Here is a 17,661-nt window from a genome sequence, read left to right on the forward strand (position 1 = left end):
AATAGGCTGAGTTAGTAGCGGAGCATACACTTATCTAACCTTGTATAACAACTAATCTACCTCCCCTAGGGGCACGGATTGTATGGATTTTCTTTCTAACATTCAACTAGTCAACAAGTTACATATCAACGCCATCAACACGTTCTCTAGGTAACACTTTAGCCCTCATCACAACTTGTAACTTTCCATTTTATTAGTAACATTGCTAGTAGCCTGACTGGCCTTGTACCTGGAATAATCTACCAAGCCTAGTACATTCCATCATTACGAAACAGGTTGCTTTCTGTATGATCGTGTTACAGCACATCGATTGACACATTCTAGCCTTTGAATGACATATTTTAATTGCAAGCATATTTCAGCACTTCCTGAAAAGAAAGTCATATATCAAGTATGTCATCCCAGTCAGAGGTACAACCGCAATTCTGATGGGACAGAGTACAAATGTTCTTATTGGGGACGCCTAAATAATGGGCCAGTCCTTGCTAGTAAGTGGCAGGAAGCCGAGCTTGTCATGTTCAGATGGAATCCTAATTTAAATTAAGAGAGACATCAAGTAAAGCGACCGCCAGCCGCTGCCAGCCTGCTGCCGCACTGTGGAGAAAGGGGTACCACAAGCACTGCTGATAAAAAAGGTGACAAGTTCGCCTTTGTTACAGCTATCTTAGGCTGACCAACTAGCTGCAATCCCAGCAGACGATTGCGCAGCTAAAATATGAAAGGTAGTCTAATTGTTAAAGCTGAACCGGTGTACTTGGGATGCTTAGCGACTGACAGGCAAGCTAGCTAGCTAAACAACTACATTCTACTTTTCAGAATGACCAGCAAGAAGATGGAGGAAGAAAGAATGTAATCAGAGAGTGAAACGGTCTAATGGCGCTCAATGAAACCAAACAAATGCTAAAATAAAACAATAACCTGATTTATAAACAAAAGATTGCTAGTCTAACTCCAGGTGCAGAGAGAAACACATATTGTTCATCTAGTGCAGTTCAAGAAAGAATGCATAACACAGATGTCGAACGTCATCTTTGGTGTGTTTCTGAACTATCCTTGAATTGATGGCTAATATTTATAATGGCAAGTACGGTAAGAATACTATAAATAATACCTCCATATCCTTCTGCTGGTCAAAAAAACTTACCAAAGCGTTGAAGTTGAGATCTGAAGAAGGGCTGACTAACTTGGCGAGCACTGCGGGTTGCATGACTTTGGCAGCAGTTGGCCCGAGCATGAAGAGGTAACCAAATACTTCGACCAAAAAGTAGACTCAAATATATCTCCACTAGTTCAAGATTATGTACACTCGGTAAAGGTTAGAGATAATCCATAGAACTCTAGCTAAAGACGCAGCGCAAGGCAAGAATCAACTACCACTTGTCAAGCTGAAGAGCAATTACAGTCAGTTGGGTTATTTATTATTGTCTAGAACTCGCGTGCGCGCTGGAGTCTATTGTAACCAGCATTGACAGGTGATTGGTTGAAGGCGTGTCATGTGACCAATAGATGATAATAATAGACAGGATTAGCAGGATAATCAAGAGCGCAGCTCGTCGACTTGAAGAAAAGATGAGAAGAGACTACAAGGATCTTTAGGGCAACACAAACACTGTTCACACTCATTTGGAAAGTTATTTTTAAATGAATCACCATCTTCAAGCAGTAGGGATTTTGGAGTTGATCAAAATGCAATTTGCAGACTGATACTATTACAATTCAACAAAAGAACTTCACAAACTAAAGGAACTTTGTACAAAATCCTTGATGGAAAGTCTGACGAAGGTGTTACGAGATCAATTCAGCGATTCAAAAGGTATCATATCATCACTCGAATACAATTGTCCAGACCACCTATCCTAAGGTTACGCATCGCTTAAAAAGATAATTGAAAAAGCAAATAACTCGAGTCCATAGCGCCTTCGCTCAAATAATGTAGGCCGTGGTGGAGAAACATGAGTAGTGATTCAGTTTGATCAGCCAATTCATAACTGGGATCAGTTGAACCTGATGAACTCACGAGATGCACCCTATTCCATGCACACTCTCCTCTATTTTCATTCACTCCTCAGTATTCTCAGTCATATGGGCAGCAATTTTATCAATTCCATTATGGCTAATTATTACCAATTATCAGCTAAAATTAAATCATTCCTCTCTTCCTACTCGGTGAGAGGCCCTGTATCAAACTGATGAGCTTGAAAAACAAACTGACCCAAGAATGTAATTCAAAACAGACTGAACGGCGGAGCAGTTTTATTTTTACACAGCTATTTATGAGAAAGTAGGCAGACGCTTATCCATATTAATTCCAAGAGCCTCGACTATCTAATAATTATAATGTATTTTGTCCGGCTGACACGGATCAGTCGCTTAGAAGATACACAGCATACGCGGACTAGTGAATGAGAGAAGAGAAATAAAAGCTAGACACAAACCTTGTGTTCTCTGAGCATCGTCTGCAGCTCCTCCGGCTCTATGGTGACATTCTCAGCCCGAAGCAAACTGTGCTCACAATTTATGAAGTAGTTATTCACCTCCTCTACATCCCGCAAAGCCTGTAACAACAACGGCAGCGACTAAATCACAGAGCGACAGTAACTAAATCACAGTGCGACAGCAACGGAGCTACATGTAGACCAGAAGCTAGTCAGCAAAGGTGTGAGAACAGTCCTACTTGCATAGGCCATCGACTAATTTCTAGTCGATATCCTATGAACCCAGAACTCACGACTAAGACATATGCAGTTTCCGTAAAACAAATTAATATGTCTGGAGACAGCAAGCAAATTTTCCTTAGTATGTGGAATTGGAGACATAATAGGAGCTGTTATATCGTAGAGAGAAACTTCCAAACATGTAAAGATAAGTGATCATCCATCAAGGTGCTTCTTGACTCTGCTATAGCAACCAGTCGCCAATAAGAATAGCTGATGTCGAGCTCTCTCCATAGCAGAGACAGACGACTCTCCAAACTGTCACTATTTAACAACAACTCTTCTCAGGACACTCAGCTGCACTCAGCAGGACAGCTGTTCATGCTTATCCGCCCATCGAGCAAACGCAATAGCATTTTTTGACTAACAGAGGCCAGAACTAGTGACTAATACATATGTAGGTTTTTCTGAAAAAAATTAATATGTCCACTGTACAGTGAGCAAATTTCCATTGGTGGCAACTAAACAATGACTCTATATACAACTATACACAGCCATGTATAGCGACCATAACCACATAACTATATACAAAGTGTTTGTGTACAAAGATTACGTATAACTGCGCAGTTACCATATATGAAGATATATGGTATCTGTGAACAACTTTGTACAGAATATAAATAACGGTATATAATAATTACATGCAACTTTGTACAAAGAGTACATATGACTTTATATAATGACTACATGCAACTCTGTACAAAGAGTACATATGACTACATATAATGACTACATGCAACTCTGTACAAAGAGTACATATGACTACATATAATGACTACATGCAACTCTGTACAAAGAGTACATATGACTGTATATGAATACATGCAACTTTGTACAAAGAGTACAAATGACTGCATATAATGACTACATGCAACTTGGTACAAAGAGTACATATGACTACATATAATGACTACATGCAACTCTGTACAAAGAGTACATATGATTACATATAAAAACTACATAAAATTCTCTACATATACTTAAACTGCCTCTATTAGAATAAAAAAAATTTCCGACTCTGATTCAAGAAGATGACTAATTACTATTCTGACGCAGCAAATTGATAACTGGTGTCAGCAGCGCACAAGTTCATTATCACAAACATCATTATGAGTGAATAGTGACGAAAGGTTAAATGAGACATACTAACAATAATCCACTCCTGACAGTATATCAATCACGGTCATTCTCACTCGAGCGAGTCTGACACACTCAGACTATTGATTTCCATAACAATACAATACATTTCATTACAGACAAGCCATATATCAGGATTCCTTGGACTTGTAGAAGGTAGCAGCTATGCATGACCATACAATTCATATAAACCTTTTAGTATAATTATATGGTAACGAGCAGTGCTGCCCTTACACTGTACACAAAGTTCATTCGTTCTAACCTTACTTGACAGGACCAACAACACCTCTGCGTATTGTACAAAGCAGCTTTCTTCATGACATTGAGAAAACAACTCCAAACAGTTCTATTTCAAACACTCAATATATCTTGTAAAAGGATCACATAATTGCTGGAGAGAATGAATAAAATTGGAAAAGCAGAAACAATTTTAAACAGAGTACGTATATAGAAAATTGTCGTTATGATGTGAAGCTTAGCCTGTAGAAATTGTACAAAAATTGTACAACTTTTTTATACCATTACTTAAAATTACAAATTTGTACAACCATTTTATACGGTAACCTAGGTACAGAGACTACGCGCTGTACCATTCTCCTTCCAAAATGTTTAAAAACACTAACAATCGCTTGAAACACAAACACCACAAACTTATCATAAAATAAGATCTGTCTTTAGCGAGTTCACTGGACAAACACTGCAGGAGCCAGTCAAATGTACACAATTTTAGCACAATACAAATTACAAGGTTTTTAAAGGAAATAAAAAGTGAAGATAGCTGAAGGCCAGGCTCTTACCTGCATGACAATGAGGTCTATAAGAAGTTCGGTGAAGTCGTGCCACTTGGAGCATACGTCTGACTGCACATCCCTAATATGACTTTTATCTGTTGCCTCGGGATCCGCGAGCAACGCCGATATCGTGTCCTTAATCGTCTCCAGGTCCGGCTGCTTCTCTTTCTTTTCAGAATAGAGCTCTTCAAAATGATTCTTTATCGAAAGTGGGTCAGCTGTAGCAGCCTTACCTATTAAAGAGCATAGTTTGTATTCTTGCATGACAACCTATGCATATAGAATAGTACCCAGTGTTTATCTCTCACCCAATATTAGCTATTAAATTTATACGGTTACCCCAAATACTTTGGGGTAACCATATAATCTTTTGTTTACCCCATCTTATAATCTCTATGTCTTTTAATAGAATCAAGCAATAATCAATAATCAACTAATAACTAAATACTTTTATACTTCTATTAAAGCAGAGTCTAGAATGACAGTTTAACAGGTTTGACATAAACTAGTGTTTAATAACTATAAACAATTTTAAAATGAATAGAAAATACTAATAGATAACTTCATATATTGTGTCCAAAATAAATGGTCTTGTAGAAGATGTTTTTTCTTCTACAAGACCATTTACAAACAATCATGTGCCTTTGTATAAATGGCTAGATCTTTACAAAGTAAAACATCTATAAACAGTTTCCAAAGGGCAATAAACTTAATATCATTTAAATAGAGACTAGAGACTACCGGCTCTTAAAACAGAAAACTGAATAACTTAGTGCAAACCTATTCGTATAACTATTATATTTTTTTACTAATAATCACGCAACAATTATACACAAATTTCATCGCCAGACTCGACACAAACAGCTAATGAATTTAAGAGGGCTCATGGTAGCGCAGTGTCTAGCAAACCAAATATAGCAATTATATCCGAACTATTTGTGTACAGAAATTGGTCTATAGACCTACAACCTACAATTTTTACTCTATGAAAAGTTTTAATGCTAATTTCATAGATGATTGGCGCCATAGCTGCGAAAAATTTCAATAATTTTGTAAATCGGCGAAGAGCTAGTATCTGGAGCACCCCTGAAAGTCGACAGAACAGTAAAGGAAAAGTGCCGACTTACCTTGCAAGTCCTGCACGACACTCACAATCCATTGCTCTAAAGACTTCACATTCTCTGAGAGATCAGTGATCTCTTCGACCATTTTGTTTAACTTGGCACCCCGCCCTTCGAGCGTGCAAGCAAGCGCTTGCAGTCTGTCATGCAAAGCGGTGAGGGCAGGATCATCACTTTCCCTCGACAGTGCTTCCAATTTCATGATAGTTGATCTAGAGATGAAAACAACATATAACTGAAAAGTTTTTGTTAGCCACAAGAGCACTCCTGACCATTGATCTCAATATTCTACCTGCATAAATAATTTATGCATTCATGATGTTGCAACCCAGACGGTAGGTAGACTATTGACTGCCATATTTATGATCATAGGTTCCTCTCATACAAGTAATTTTAGATGTAACAGGGAATAAATGATGAGGAGGCCTCAGCTCACCTCACGCTAGCATCCAGCTTGTTGTGCTCCAGTAACTGTTTGTTCAACTTCTCTCTCTCCACGCTGATACCCGCAGCCTTTCTAGTTGCATCCTCTGTTGAGTCGACAAAGTCTACAAGGCTGCTCAGACTCGCACTCAAATCCTGTAGTCAAAACAAATGTACTTTTCTAAACCCACTCGGCAGGAAATGAAACTCAATTCGAAAAAGCAGAACTAATCAGGTCACGAATAGCTAGTTCGAGTGCAAAATAAAGAACTATTGCGGTAATAGCAAACAGAGGGAGCCTGCAAATGCGCTAGCTTAGATCTGCACAGGCCAGATATCATTTGTCGAGTAACGTTGCGTCGTTTCTCAAGAGCCTCATTTTGGTATCTGCTATTCAGCCGAGGATCAATACATGCACTGTGTGGCAGCACTAATTGCAACTTTATTTGCGCACTGAAAGAAAACTGAGTTGTTGTACGGAGTAAAATAATTAGTGCCATTTAAAATCGGAGACGATAGTCAGCAGATGATAGACGATAGTCAGCAGATGATAGATTCTTTACGTAATAATAGAAAACTTGAGGTCTAATGAGATATAAATCATTCATTGCTTTTATTTTATGGTTTAATGAAGTAACTTCTGATGATTTTATGATTTGACAATAAACCCGCAGTGAACCTCCATAGACTAGAGACATGATAATCTCCCACAATCCTTCAATCAAGTCTTCACACTTATACTGACGTATGCAACTCTAAATATACAGTTTTATGTAGAACTAATATAAATTTATTTTTATCCTATTTTGCTACGTAAAAGTTCAAGGTAAGAGCAGAAGGGTTTGAGAGTGTACCTGCAGTATACAGCCTAAATGGAAATATTTAAAGTGCCTCTGGGCACACAGATGCGCTAAAGCATATTCCAAAATTTTTCATTCATATTTTTTATGACAGCATGTAGCCTGGATAAAATACACCAGTCCACCTATATAAATATTAAAATAAATTGTAACTTTAAAAAAATCAATTTAATTTTAATAGAACCAACTTATTTAAAAAAAAAATTATATATAGTATAGTTTTGATTAAAACCACTATTTTCCATACTGAGAGTCAGCAACGCATCACAGCAGCTACCAGATAGTGATCAGCTGTTATGAGCTGCAACTATAATATTTAAACCGTAGGAATTATTATTTTGCTATATAATAGTTCCACAAACAGGTTGGAAGGCTATATGCATTGCAGTGTGATGCTACAGAGTGGACCTGCTAGGAGTTGACTCTCTTGCAGTGGAGTGATACAGGCGCTGTGTAACACCCAAGTATTTCTTCTAGTGCATGACAAACACTTGCCCTTGTGTAATTCCTTTCCAATCAAGAAATGGATGAGGATTCTCTTTCCTCCATCAAAGAAACGTATTATTTTTAAAGAAGAGGAGACATCAGCATCAGCAGAGAGAAAGATTTCACATTACTATTGATCCATGAAGAGAATAGCTTCATTTCAAAGTAACGCTCTTGTCATCTTACGCAACATAACTTAGCCTTAGAGGCAAGTCATTCGATCGAGACTTCAAAGAATTCTTCCTTAATCAACGTAGAAGTTAGGCAAACGAATGAATTAGCTCACTTTACCTAATTTTCGTCTGATAACAATTATGGTGAAGCTTCTTTCAATTCTTCAGGCTATTTTCATGAAATCAGTAAAGCCCCTACTATGATCTTGTCTATGAACTCTGCCTTATAGGTAGTAATTATGTGGTACCACAATAGCATCACTGGCAATCTCATGTTTGATAGTTGAGCGCTGTTTATGATAAGAGCTAAACATGAAGGTAGAAGTAATTGCGTGAAGCCAAAAATACTATAAAAAATACATATTTTAGCAGCAATAACAAAGCGTCATTTTGGAAATTCTTAACTAAAAGTATTTACATCAAGCATCACCATTGGGTAAAATGTATCTCAAGCATTGTCATTGGTCAAACATGTATCTCAAGCATTGTCATTGGTCAAACATGTATCTCAAGCATTGTCATTGGTCAAACATGTATCTCAAGCATTGTCATTGGTCAAACATGTATCTCAAGCATTGTCATTGGTCAAACATGTATCTCAAGCATTGTCATTGGTCAAACAAAGGCAACACAATTGGTTGAGAACCAGAAATATGCATACCTGCGATTGAACAAACTTGTCATGAAGTTGTTGCTGGGTATCAGTGACCTTGGCCTGCAGCTGCTCCATGGCTTCTGACATACCAAGCACATGACTGGTCAGCTCTTCAGCCTTTGTAGGCTGGTCAGATTCCTTGTAGACAGCAGAGAGACTTTCAGCGACATCTGATGGGTCATAAATTTTATTATATCAATACATGTACGTATATGATATGACTCCTATATGTTAAGATATGACTCTTACATGTTGGTATATGTTAAGATATGACTCCTACATGTTAGTATATGTTAAGATATGACTCTTATATGTTAAGACCTGATATGACTTTTAATGTTAGTACATGTTAAGATATGATATAACGCTTATATGTTGGTATATGTGAGGAAGCAGTCTATGTTTTAACATGTTTACTTGTACTTAGCGCTAGACAACTGAAGCAAAGATCTTTTTGGAGAAAAAATATTGAAACAATACCAACCGTCTCACTCCAATAGCCAGAATTGAAAAAAACCTAAACATCATAATTTTAACTCTTTCGCTACCGCATTAAATTCTGGCCGAACGATTATTGTGCCCAAATTAATTCAAACAGATTTTCGAAAAACCGATATACCGCTAGTATTTAAGCAATATTTTGAGAATAAAAACAGATATCGTTTTACTGTGAAATGCATCTTATTCAGAAAGAATTCTCTACAAGATAAGTATAAAGTTGTTTAGTAAATCTTACTCTCGTAATTTTTCTTTGCTTTGAACTAACGCAGTGTGTTTCTTATTGTCATGACGATAACGATCTGGTTTTGCCGTTTTGCAAAATAATTAGAAATGGAATTGTTGAGCCATAAAAATTTCTATTGGTTGCCCGTGATTGGCAACAAGGTTGTTTCGTTGGAGACAAAATTTGATTTTGTGTCCACACGTCTAACCTTGTGACATGATGTATAGAAAACTAACAAGCATACAATTTCTGATAAAAGCCTTAGATTCACAAGTAAAGTTCAAGTGAATCATCATCATATCGTGTAGACATAAGTACATCCTAGTAAACCTACTTACAAAACTCCAAAACCCTTAGACTATATATCAACAGACAGCTTTATTTTATTAAATATGATACTCGGTGTATCCAAATTGGTCTGCTTAATACTTTGGAATACAACTTTTGTCTATAATTTTCATCTCACGTCAAGGATGATGCGGTATTTTGAATCAGATAGTGAAGTAATAATATATACAATTTTTAATTTCTAAATACAAAACCAAGTTCTCTACAAACCATTCTTAGAGAAACTTTTACAATTTGCAGCAGTAATTATAACCGTGTAACATTTCTTGTGCAACGCAGATATTTTTGTAAAATCTTTTTAGCATTTCTTGTAACTTTTATGAACGAAGTTGACAAATAAAATTTACCCTTGAGGCGGTTCAGTGTTGCCTTATTTGTCTCTATCTCGGCATCTAAGTGGTTCAATTCACTCGTTGTATCTTTTATAGCATCGGCATTACTTAGCTCTACTGGCTTTCCTGTTATATCATTCATACGCTCCTTTGCGTTATTGAGCCATTCCCCTAGCTGTTCGTTTAGTTCGTTGTAGTTCTGCGCCTTTTGGATTGTCTCCAATACCTAATTTAGAAGAATGTTTGCATGTAGCTAGAATGTGTGACAAACTGCTAGACTGTGAAATGGATTCAGGCTCAATTTTTAAGGAAAGTTCAGCAAAACATGTCTCACCTCTTCTCTGGCATTCAGGTTGGCCACCTTAAGCTGTTTGTACTCCTCACTGGCAGCATCAGTAGAAGCCTGCAGACAAGGTTCTGATAAATTTATGCTTCCCTTTGGTAGAGGTTTATGAATGGTCTCTCTGTAGGCATCCAATGATTTTTCATATTCCTACAAAAGCCACAAAAAATATATTAAAATTTGCTTACATTCACATTACAGCAATAGCTTTGGTTTGCATACAAAATTGTTTTAAACCAAATAATTTATTGTCTGGTAACAATCTATAGACGACTGCGATAAACACCAAAACGCTATACCACGATGAAAAGTGTTTACATTTAATTGTTGGCATTTCATAGGGGGAAAATTACATAACAAATTTTATTACAGCTATAATATACATGTATACTAGAAATTCCACTGTCATACAGCCCACGACCAAAGTGATATTGGAAAAAAGAAAGGGTATTGATGGTTGAGAAATGCAATATTAGCAGTCAAATGGCACTGCAGTGCAATAGGATAACTGCAATGGTAGCTGTAATGTACTGGGTGTGGGTGTTATTATATACAACAAACAGCAATAATGAAAGGAAAAGATTATATGTTTATATCTCTCCCCTGCAATAGGAAAAATGCAATATTGGCCAATATTAGAAGTAAAATGCACGGATATTATTAGAATAACCAATGTTATTAATATAGTAATAATAGAAAACCAATGCACAATTTTGTTTACAATTCCAAACGTCATAGCTAACAATATCAAGAAGTTGTGATATTTATATAGATTGTTAGAAAATCTATTTAAAAAAGTGTTTGGTCATGACAAACAGCAATAATGAAAGGAAAAGATTATATGTTTATATCTCGCCCCTGCAATAGGAGAAATGCAATATTAGAAGTAAAATGCACTGATATTATTAGAATAACCAATATTATTAATATAGTAATACAGTAATAATAGAAAACCAATGCACAATTTTGTTTACATTTCAAAACATCATAGCTAACAATATCAAGAAGCTGTGTTATTTATACAGATTTTTAGAAAATAACAGTAACATACTGCCCATCATCCATGTTGTTAGTGTGACTATAAAACTTCAATAGTCATCCAAACTTATAATTAAATATTGTAATAATCTCATAAGAATCGTTAGAAAAAATATCATCGTCATTTCCTTTACTTTCACTGCTTTGGACATCAGTTAGAATACCAAAGTACTCAAAAGTTTCCAAAATGTCTGTTACTTTGAAATCAGCAAAAAAAGAAACGATTTTTGTACTTCTACGTTAATTACAGAAACCTTCGGCAATTCGACAATGCTATAGACTGGTGAAATGTGCACGTTATTTTTTGGTGAAATGAGCACGACTTTATGGTTCTATTCTCTGTCGCTCGGCGTTTCGTTGGCCGGTCTAATTTTGATAAAAGTAAGGTTTGGCCAGTTTTAATAAAGATTTTTGGCCGAATTAATCTGTCTATTTATGTATAATCTGATTAGATGGGTTAGTTTTAAGATATTGCGGTAACCTTTCAAAGACTTGGTAATATATTTAAATAGGTTTATATGTGTTTTGTATCATTATTATACTTTAACGACTCTACAAAAAAATGGTTAAATTTGTTGATGAGATTTCGATACAAGGGTTTCCTACATAGTTGATGAATAATTTTCGTAAGTTGTGTGCACATGCATTTATCATAAAAACTCTCGAACTTCCCTCCACTCGGTTGGTCGTGGGATTAATGCGCAATATAGAAGGAAGTAATTTCAATGCCCGTCCCGCCACACATTACTCACTGACCTTACTACAATTCCAACATACCCAATTAGGTCTTAATTTCTTATTAGTAATGCAGGAATGCTTTAGCAAGGTATTTATTACCTCACCAACATTCCCTCTAGAAAAGTAAAGAGATTAATGTTCAACTTCCAGATTCTGTGCAAATGATTCTTGTATGTCCTTGTGATGGTACAAACCAGTGTGTAACAACAATTTTCCTAAGAATTTCTGAGATTTTTTGTAAAATTTAAAATGAAAATTTTATTGCTACAATAATTTGTGCTAGAAAACTGCATTCAATAAAATTTTTGCAATATTATGCTACTATAACAATGTTATAGACAAAAATGTAATATACAAGGGAGACAACTTCAAGTACATACATTAGCTTCAGCCAGAAACTTGAAGCATGTAGTTTGTAGACCAAGAACTTTTTGATCTTGCTGGTTTATCTCATCCTGGAATAGCTGTAACAATATCCCACTCATAAATATGTATGATTATAAAACTGTTTAAAGAGAAAGCAACAACAAATTGAGTGATATTGATATCGTTTGGCTCACGAAGGATGAAGATGTCTTTACCTTCATCAAAAGAGTATATCCAAGACAGAAGATATGCTTAACAATGATGCAGCCCAAATTATGAACAGGGTAAATGATGAAATACAATCAATGATTGAACTGACATAAATTTTGTAATAGAAAAAGATTTGTAACCTAGATTTATCCTTGAGGATTATCTCTACGAAACCAGCTGATTGTTCTTCCAGCAATAGAGTGCCAGTAAATTATACTTTGTAAAAGCGTTCAGATAGATCAATATATGCATAGATTTGATCGTTCTAGAAAGTAACAAATGTTAAAATGTATATAGTTGATATACAAAGGCAATCGAACAGAGCAGCCATGTAATCCCATAACACCAGGTAAGCCAATGAAAGTAGTGAGAAAGGAAAGATGGATGATGATAGATTCAGGCGTTACCTGGCCATCACCATCTGATGATCTCAGTCTATCTGATGGCTACATGCATCACAAATGATAAGTACTTGAATGGAAGTCAACTATAATGCAGCAGCTAAACTGGAATACATGTAACATCAAGGTGTCAAAAATAAGTGTGAAAATCAATGCATTGGATGAACTCATACAATACTTGCCATTTGATAATACAATATGTAATAAAGTTGCAGGTTTTACGAAAAAATGATTTACAAATTAACATCAAACGAACACTTGAATACATCTATGACAAAGAGTTGACCTTATAACTCCAAATTACGTAACTTGACATGGCTGAAAAGAAACCAACCTCTAAGGCTTCGACGTGTTGCTGCAGGTGCTCCAGGTCGCCAACGATGTGGCCAGCAGTGTGTATCTTCTCGTTAGCCTCGCCCATCCAGTCCTCGAAACTGTCATGTTTGTCCTTGTATTCATCAAGGAAACCTCTCATCGTCTGCAATCTTTTGAGCTGCGCCTTGTTCTGTTTGTTTACCTATGCATATATACATATATATGAAATACATCCATCATGGCAAAAATATTCCAAAATATAAACAAAAATAAAACGCAGTTAAATAATCAACATTATTTGTATAGCCAAAAATGCTAAAGGAAGATAGGGGCTGGCTAAGATAAAGGCTTGACAAATCTATACAAATATTTTAGCATAAAACACTAAGACAAAGTTAACAAAAATAAAGCTAAAATTAACAATAATAGCTTTAATGATAATAGCATAAGAATAATTTGTCTCATAGTCACTAACTAAAAACAATTATATCAACAACCAGCTCCATAAAGACTGAAATCCTATAAATTATTTATATAATATCTTTCATACGTTATTATTATTGTTATTGGTAGTTTTCCAGTGTTCATGGTTCCAATGACTAATTGGCTCAAAATAGAAACCTTACTTTGAATTAATTAAATTTTTAATGAAAGTAAATATTTATACAACAAAAAGCAACAATTGACGATTAAAAGTTATTAAGCTATTGTGCATGAGAAGGCAACTTCCTCTGGGTTGCATAAGTGTGAGCCAAGTTATGAAATTTTAACAAATACTAAACTAATGATAGATTTATTTGTGTATTTTACATATGGGAAGATGTTAACAAGAAAAGTTGAAACAGCTAAACAACAGACGAGTGACATACCTTCTCGTAAGTCGCCTTGAGGTCGGAAGTGGCGATTCTCAGCAGCTGGTACTGTTGCTGCTCTAGCTCTGACTTATCACCATCTGGCCGACTCTCGAGTAACTTCTGCGTGTTGTTGAGCAGCTCGTCAATGTCAGCTTTCTTATCAGCCACCTGCTGCTGCTGGTCCTGTTAGTAGAAAGTTGTGCGTTGCGAAACATAAAGAGCAGTCATTCCATTGGTGATCACGCATAATAACACAACATAACACTTGGCTTCTCATAACATAACCAGGTAAGTTAATGAACAAGATGCCCAAATGGTTTACATAGTTATAAGGTTGTAGTGGAATTGTGCCAAATGGATGACACGCTCTCTTCTAAAGCGGCAGCAGTGAGTGACCAGGTTGTGAGCCAGTTCAAAGATGAACTTACACAAAATTTGTTAGATTTTATCAGAATGTAACAGTATTTTTCGGTAATTTTGGTATATATCGGTATTTTTTCTATTATTTGCGATTGTTTTTATGTTTGAGGTGATTTAACTGCCAGGATGTTGCAAGATTAAAATTGACAAAACTTGATAGCAGTTACAGCGCTCAAATTCAAGCAAAGGCGCAAATATGACAACTATACATGTAGTTGCATTTTGGTAAAAAGATCAACAGAAATAGAGAAGTGTAATGTTGCAACTAGAACTCAATAGCCAATAACTCAACTATGGCAATGTTAGCAACTAGTGATGTTATTTTACACAGATATTTCTTCTGAGTGTTTTAACTACGATCAAGTTTTGCCAATGTTAAAGGTTGACTCGCGACAAAATTCACATTACAGTTATTTGGTATCAAAAGATTCACTACGTCTTACTCTGCTGTGTTGTAGGTGCAAAATATGTGAAAATGTGATTACATGCTCTTAAAACCTCAAAAATGAACAGTTAACCGCAGCCATCACGAAAATGCCGTAGTTTGGAATCTCATTATTTCGATGACGTTCTCAAATTAAAAGGCCAATTTAAAGGCTCGATATAAAACGTCTCGTAGCACTAGTTTATGACAATAACTTCGGGCTCTACCGGAAAGCCCTTATCAAATATGGATGCTCACTACTTTACAGTTCTGTTTCAGCCTGGTCTAATCATCTAGTCATAATCTGATCGTGTCACTCATACTTTCTGCTAAACAACACGAACAAGTTCTGTAGCATTTTTTGACTGTTACAGGTGACCAACAGGCTCCTCATGTTTATCAAAGGATAGTATGCATTCCTTTGAGTTAACGTTAAAAAATTAAACAAATTTTTACGGTAGGTTTTGAGATGTCAGTGCTCAAAGTGACAGCATTACAATGATGATGAAATAGATGTGTAAGAACAATAGACATGGTTTTATTGAATGCGTGAAATATATTTGTGAAAATATTTCAACGAATGAGGTTGCATAAAAGTGTAAACAGAAGCCACCGCGTTCAGCTATGTCCCATTTTAGGAGTTTTAGAGAGGGATTCCAATCTACGACGTTTTCATGATGGCTGCGATTAACTGTTTGTTTTTGAGCTTTTAAAAGCTTGTAATCACATTTCCACATATTTTGCACCTAGAACACGGCAGAGTAAGACATGGTGAATCTTTTGATACCAAATAACTGTAATGTGAATTTTGTTGCAAGTCAATCTTAAAATTTGGAAACAGTCTGGCAGTCAGATTCTCTCAAAAGTCAAAAACAATTGCAAATGTTAGAAAAATATGGATACTTTCTGATATAATCTACTAAACTTTTGTATAAGCTCGTCTTAATATAAGCCATATTGCCATAATATAAAAAGTGTTATTATCAAATGTAGAGCAGTGCACGGGTACCTGCAGACTCGAGAGCTGAGCATTGATTCCCTCAATAGTCTCATGAGGCTTTGCTTCACGCGCCATACTCAGCTCTACCTCGGAGAGCCAGTCTATCAGCTCCGGGGTCTTGAGCAGAGATTGGAGCAACCGGTTCTCTGTTTGAACTAGCCTTAGGTCTCCAGTGCTCGGGCTCATCACTACGGGCGTTTGGTAACCCAAAAGTTTGTTGGCCAATGCGTCCTTCACCTAATGGAGATGTAGTTAACATATTGGTTAAGCTGTCACATGAAATATATCACTCCGCAGCTAATGAGGACTGTCAAAGCATTGCTATTCATTCTCAAAACTATAATGTAGACCTCTCATCGACAGATATGCAGCCACCAGTGTCTATACTCGCCATATCATCTGTCTTTGTATGGCCTACTGACTGTTGCATAAGCTAGTCGCTTTGGCAATGTCTGTAGCCACATGTTTGTCTAGTGAAAACATCTGATCTCAAGCTCGTCTGTTCATCAACTCATTATGTTTCCAAATTTGTATCATCCGCAAGATGTAAATGACTAAAACCCGCGAGCCAAAAGAGCTTTGTTTCTCACAAATTTTCATCGAATGTTTCATGCTTGCAAAAGATGAAAAAGATACTCGCGAATGATGAGCAAGAAAATGTCGTGCAAGCTATTTCATTTTAAACATTTCCATACTTCTGTCATTTCTATTTCGAATGTGTGCTGCTAAGCGAGACAGAAGTCCGCCGCTATGAACTCTGACCTGAAATTCTTTATCTGTTTTAGCAAAGTGTTCATATTAATCTGCAACACGCGAATGCCCATTGAAACCCTTGTTGCACGGTAATTCAATGGGTGCACAACTCTAAATTCGCTCCGTTCGTGTCATGGAAACATAGTGACAATAAGAAAACATTCATGAGAAACAATATGTAAGGCCTAATACAGATATACTCACCTGAACTTTGGTGTCCGGAGCGACAATCAACTCGGTTTTGTCCGAGAGAGCCCCGGCATTGATGAACTCTATGAGAGGGGCCTCTTCCTCTAAAAATCTCCAAGACTTTACCTCTGGACTAATTCTCTTCTGAGCGATGGCTTCTGGGAGAGACAGAGAACAGGTAGTTAGCCCATCGGTGGGAAGCGGGTTGTCGGAGAGCTCATTCAGTTGAACAGATTTGTCGGAAAGGTGATTGGTTGGAGCTATATCTACGTCATCTAATCCCGAGTCGGAATTACTTATAAATGAGCTTTCCAGACTGTCCAGGTGACCTAAAGAAAATTCACAATATAGCTGGTTTGACTCTATGCCTTCCACACAACCTATTTATTATATACATTTGAGCAAAAAAGACACTTCAATACTAAAATGCTATATATGCAGAAGGCACTGCTGAAACTGAGTTTAGTAATGTTTTTTACAGCTGAGTTTTTGCAGCAATTTTTTTCAGTATAGCTATTAGATAGCTTTCATTTGCTCACCTTGCCTAGCATTTTAATGCTCCTACATCAGTCTAATAACAAGTTAATGTATAAATGCATTACCAGGTTTTTGAGCATTTTTTGTGTTATCGTCCACAAAACCGAAAATTGATAAAATTCGATAAAAGCAAACACAATTTATTTTATTACATTAATTTATTACTTTTAAAACTTTTCAGTTAATGTTTTATTTTATACTTTTTGTGACCCTCTTCTTGAAGCGTGACCTAAAGTTACGAGCAAAAACAAATTAGTTCATCTCTTCAAGAGAAAGGTACACTCAAGCAAATCAATAACTATCTGATAG

The 17,661-nt window shown here is 36.3% G+C and overlaps 1 protein-coding gene across 2 annotated transcripts in view; it reads right to left on the reverse strand.

The window, feature by feature from the left end:
* The window catches only part of LOC137391926 (microtubule-actin cross-linking factor 1, isoforms 6/7-like), a 59,332-nt gene that overhangs the window by 35,476 nt on the left and 6,195 nt on the right, over nucleotides 1–17,661 (reverse strand). The window contains exons 6-18 of one of the 2 annotated variants that reach the window (XM_068078488.1): nucleotides 17,086–17,144; nucleotides 16,831–17,031; nucleotides 15,883–16,110; nucleotides 14,045–14,212; nucleotides 13,195–13,377; nucleotides 12,264–12,347; nucleotides 10,099–10,257; nucleotides 9,780–9,990; nucleotides 8,367–8,530; nucleotides 6,200–6,342; nucleotides 5,770–5,975; nucleotides 4,649–4,875; nucleotides 2,436–2,555 (exon numbers count right to left, since the gene is read on the reverse strand). In XM_068078488.1, coding sequence (XP_067934589.1) covers nucleotides 2,436–2,555; nucleotides 4,649–4,875; nucleotides 5,770–5,975; nucleotides 6,200–6,342; nucleotides 8,367–8,530; nucleotides 9,780–9,990; nucleotides 10,099–10,257; nucleotides 12,264–12,347; nucleotides 13,195–13,377; nucleotides 14,045–14,212; nucleotides 15,883–16,110; nucleotides 16,831–17,031; nucleotides 17,086–17,144 — 2,153 coding nt within the window. Of the gene's footprint in view, nucleotides 1–2,435; nucleotides 2,556–4,648; nucleotides 4,876–5,769; nucleotides 5,976–6,199; nucleotides 6,343–8,366; nucleotides 8,531–9,779; nucleotides 9,991–10,098; nucleotides 10,258–12,263; nucleotides 12,348–13,194; nucleotides 13,378–14,044; nucleotides 14,213–15,882; nucleotides 16,111–16,830; nucleotides 17,145–17,661 lie in introns of both variants that reach the window. The other variant, XM_068078490.1, reaches the window with a different exon arrangement.

Source organism: Watersipora subatra, chromosome 3 (assembly GCF_963576615.1).
Source record: "Watersipora subatra chromosome 3, tzWatSuba1.1, whole genome shotgun sequence".
NCBI lineage: Eukaryota > Metazoa > Bryozoa > Gymnolaemata > Cheilostomatida > Watersiporidae > Watersipora > Watersipora subatra.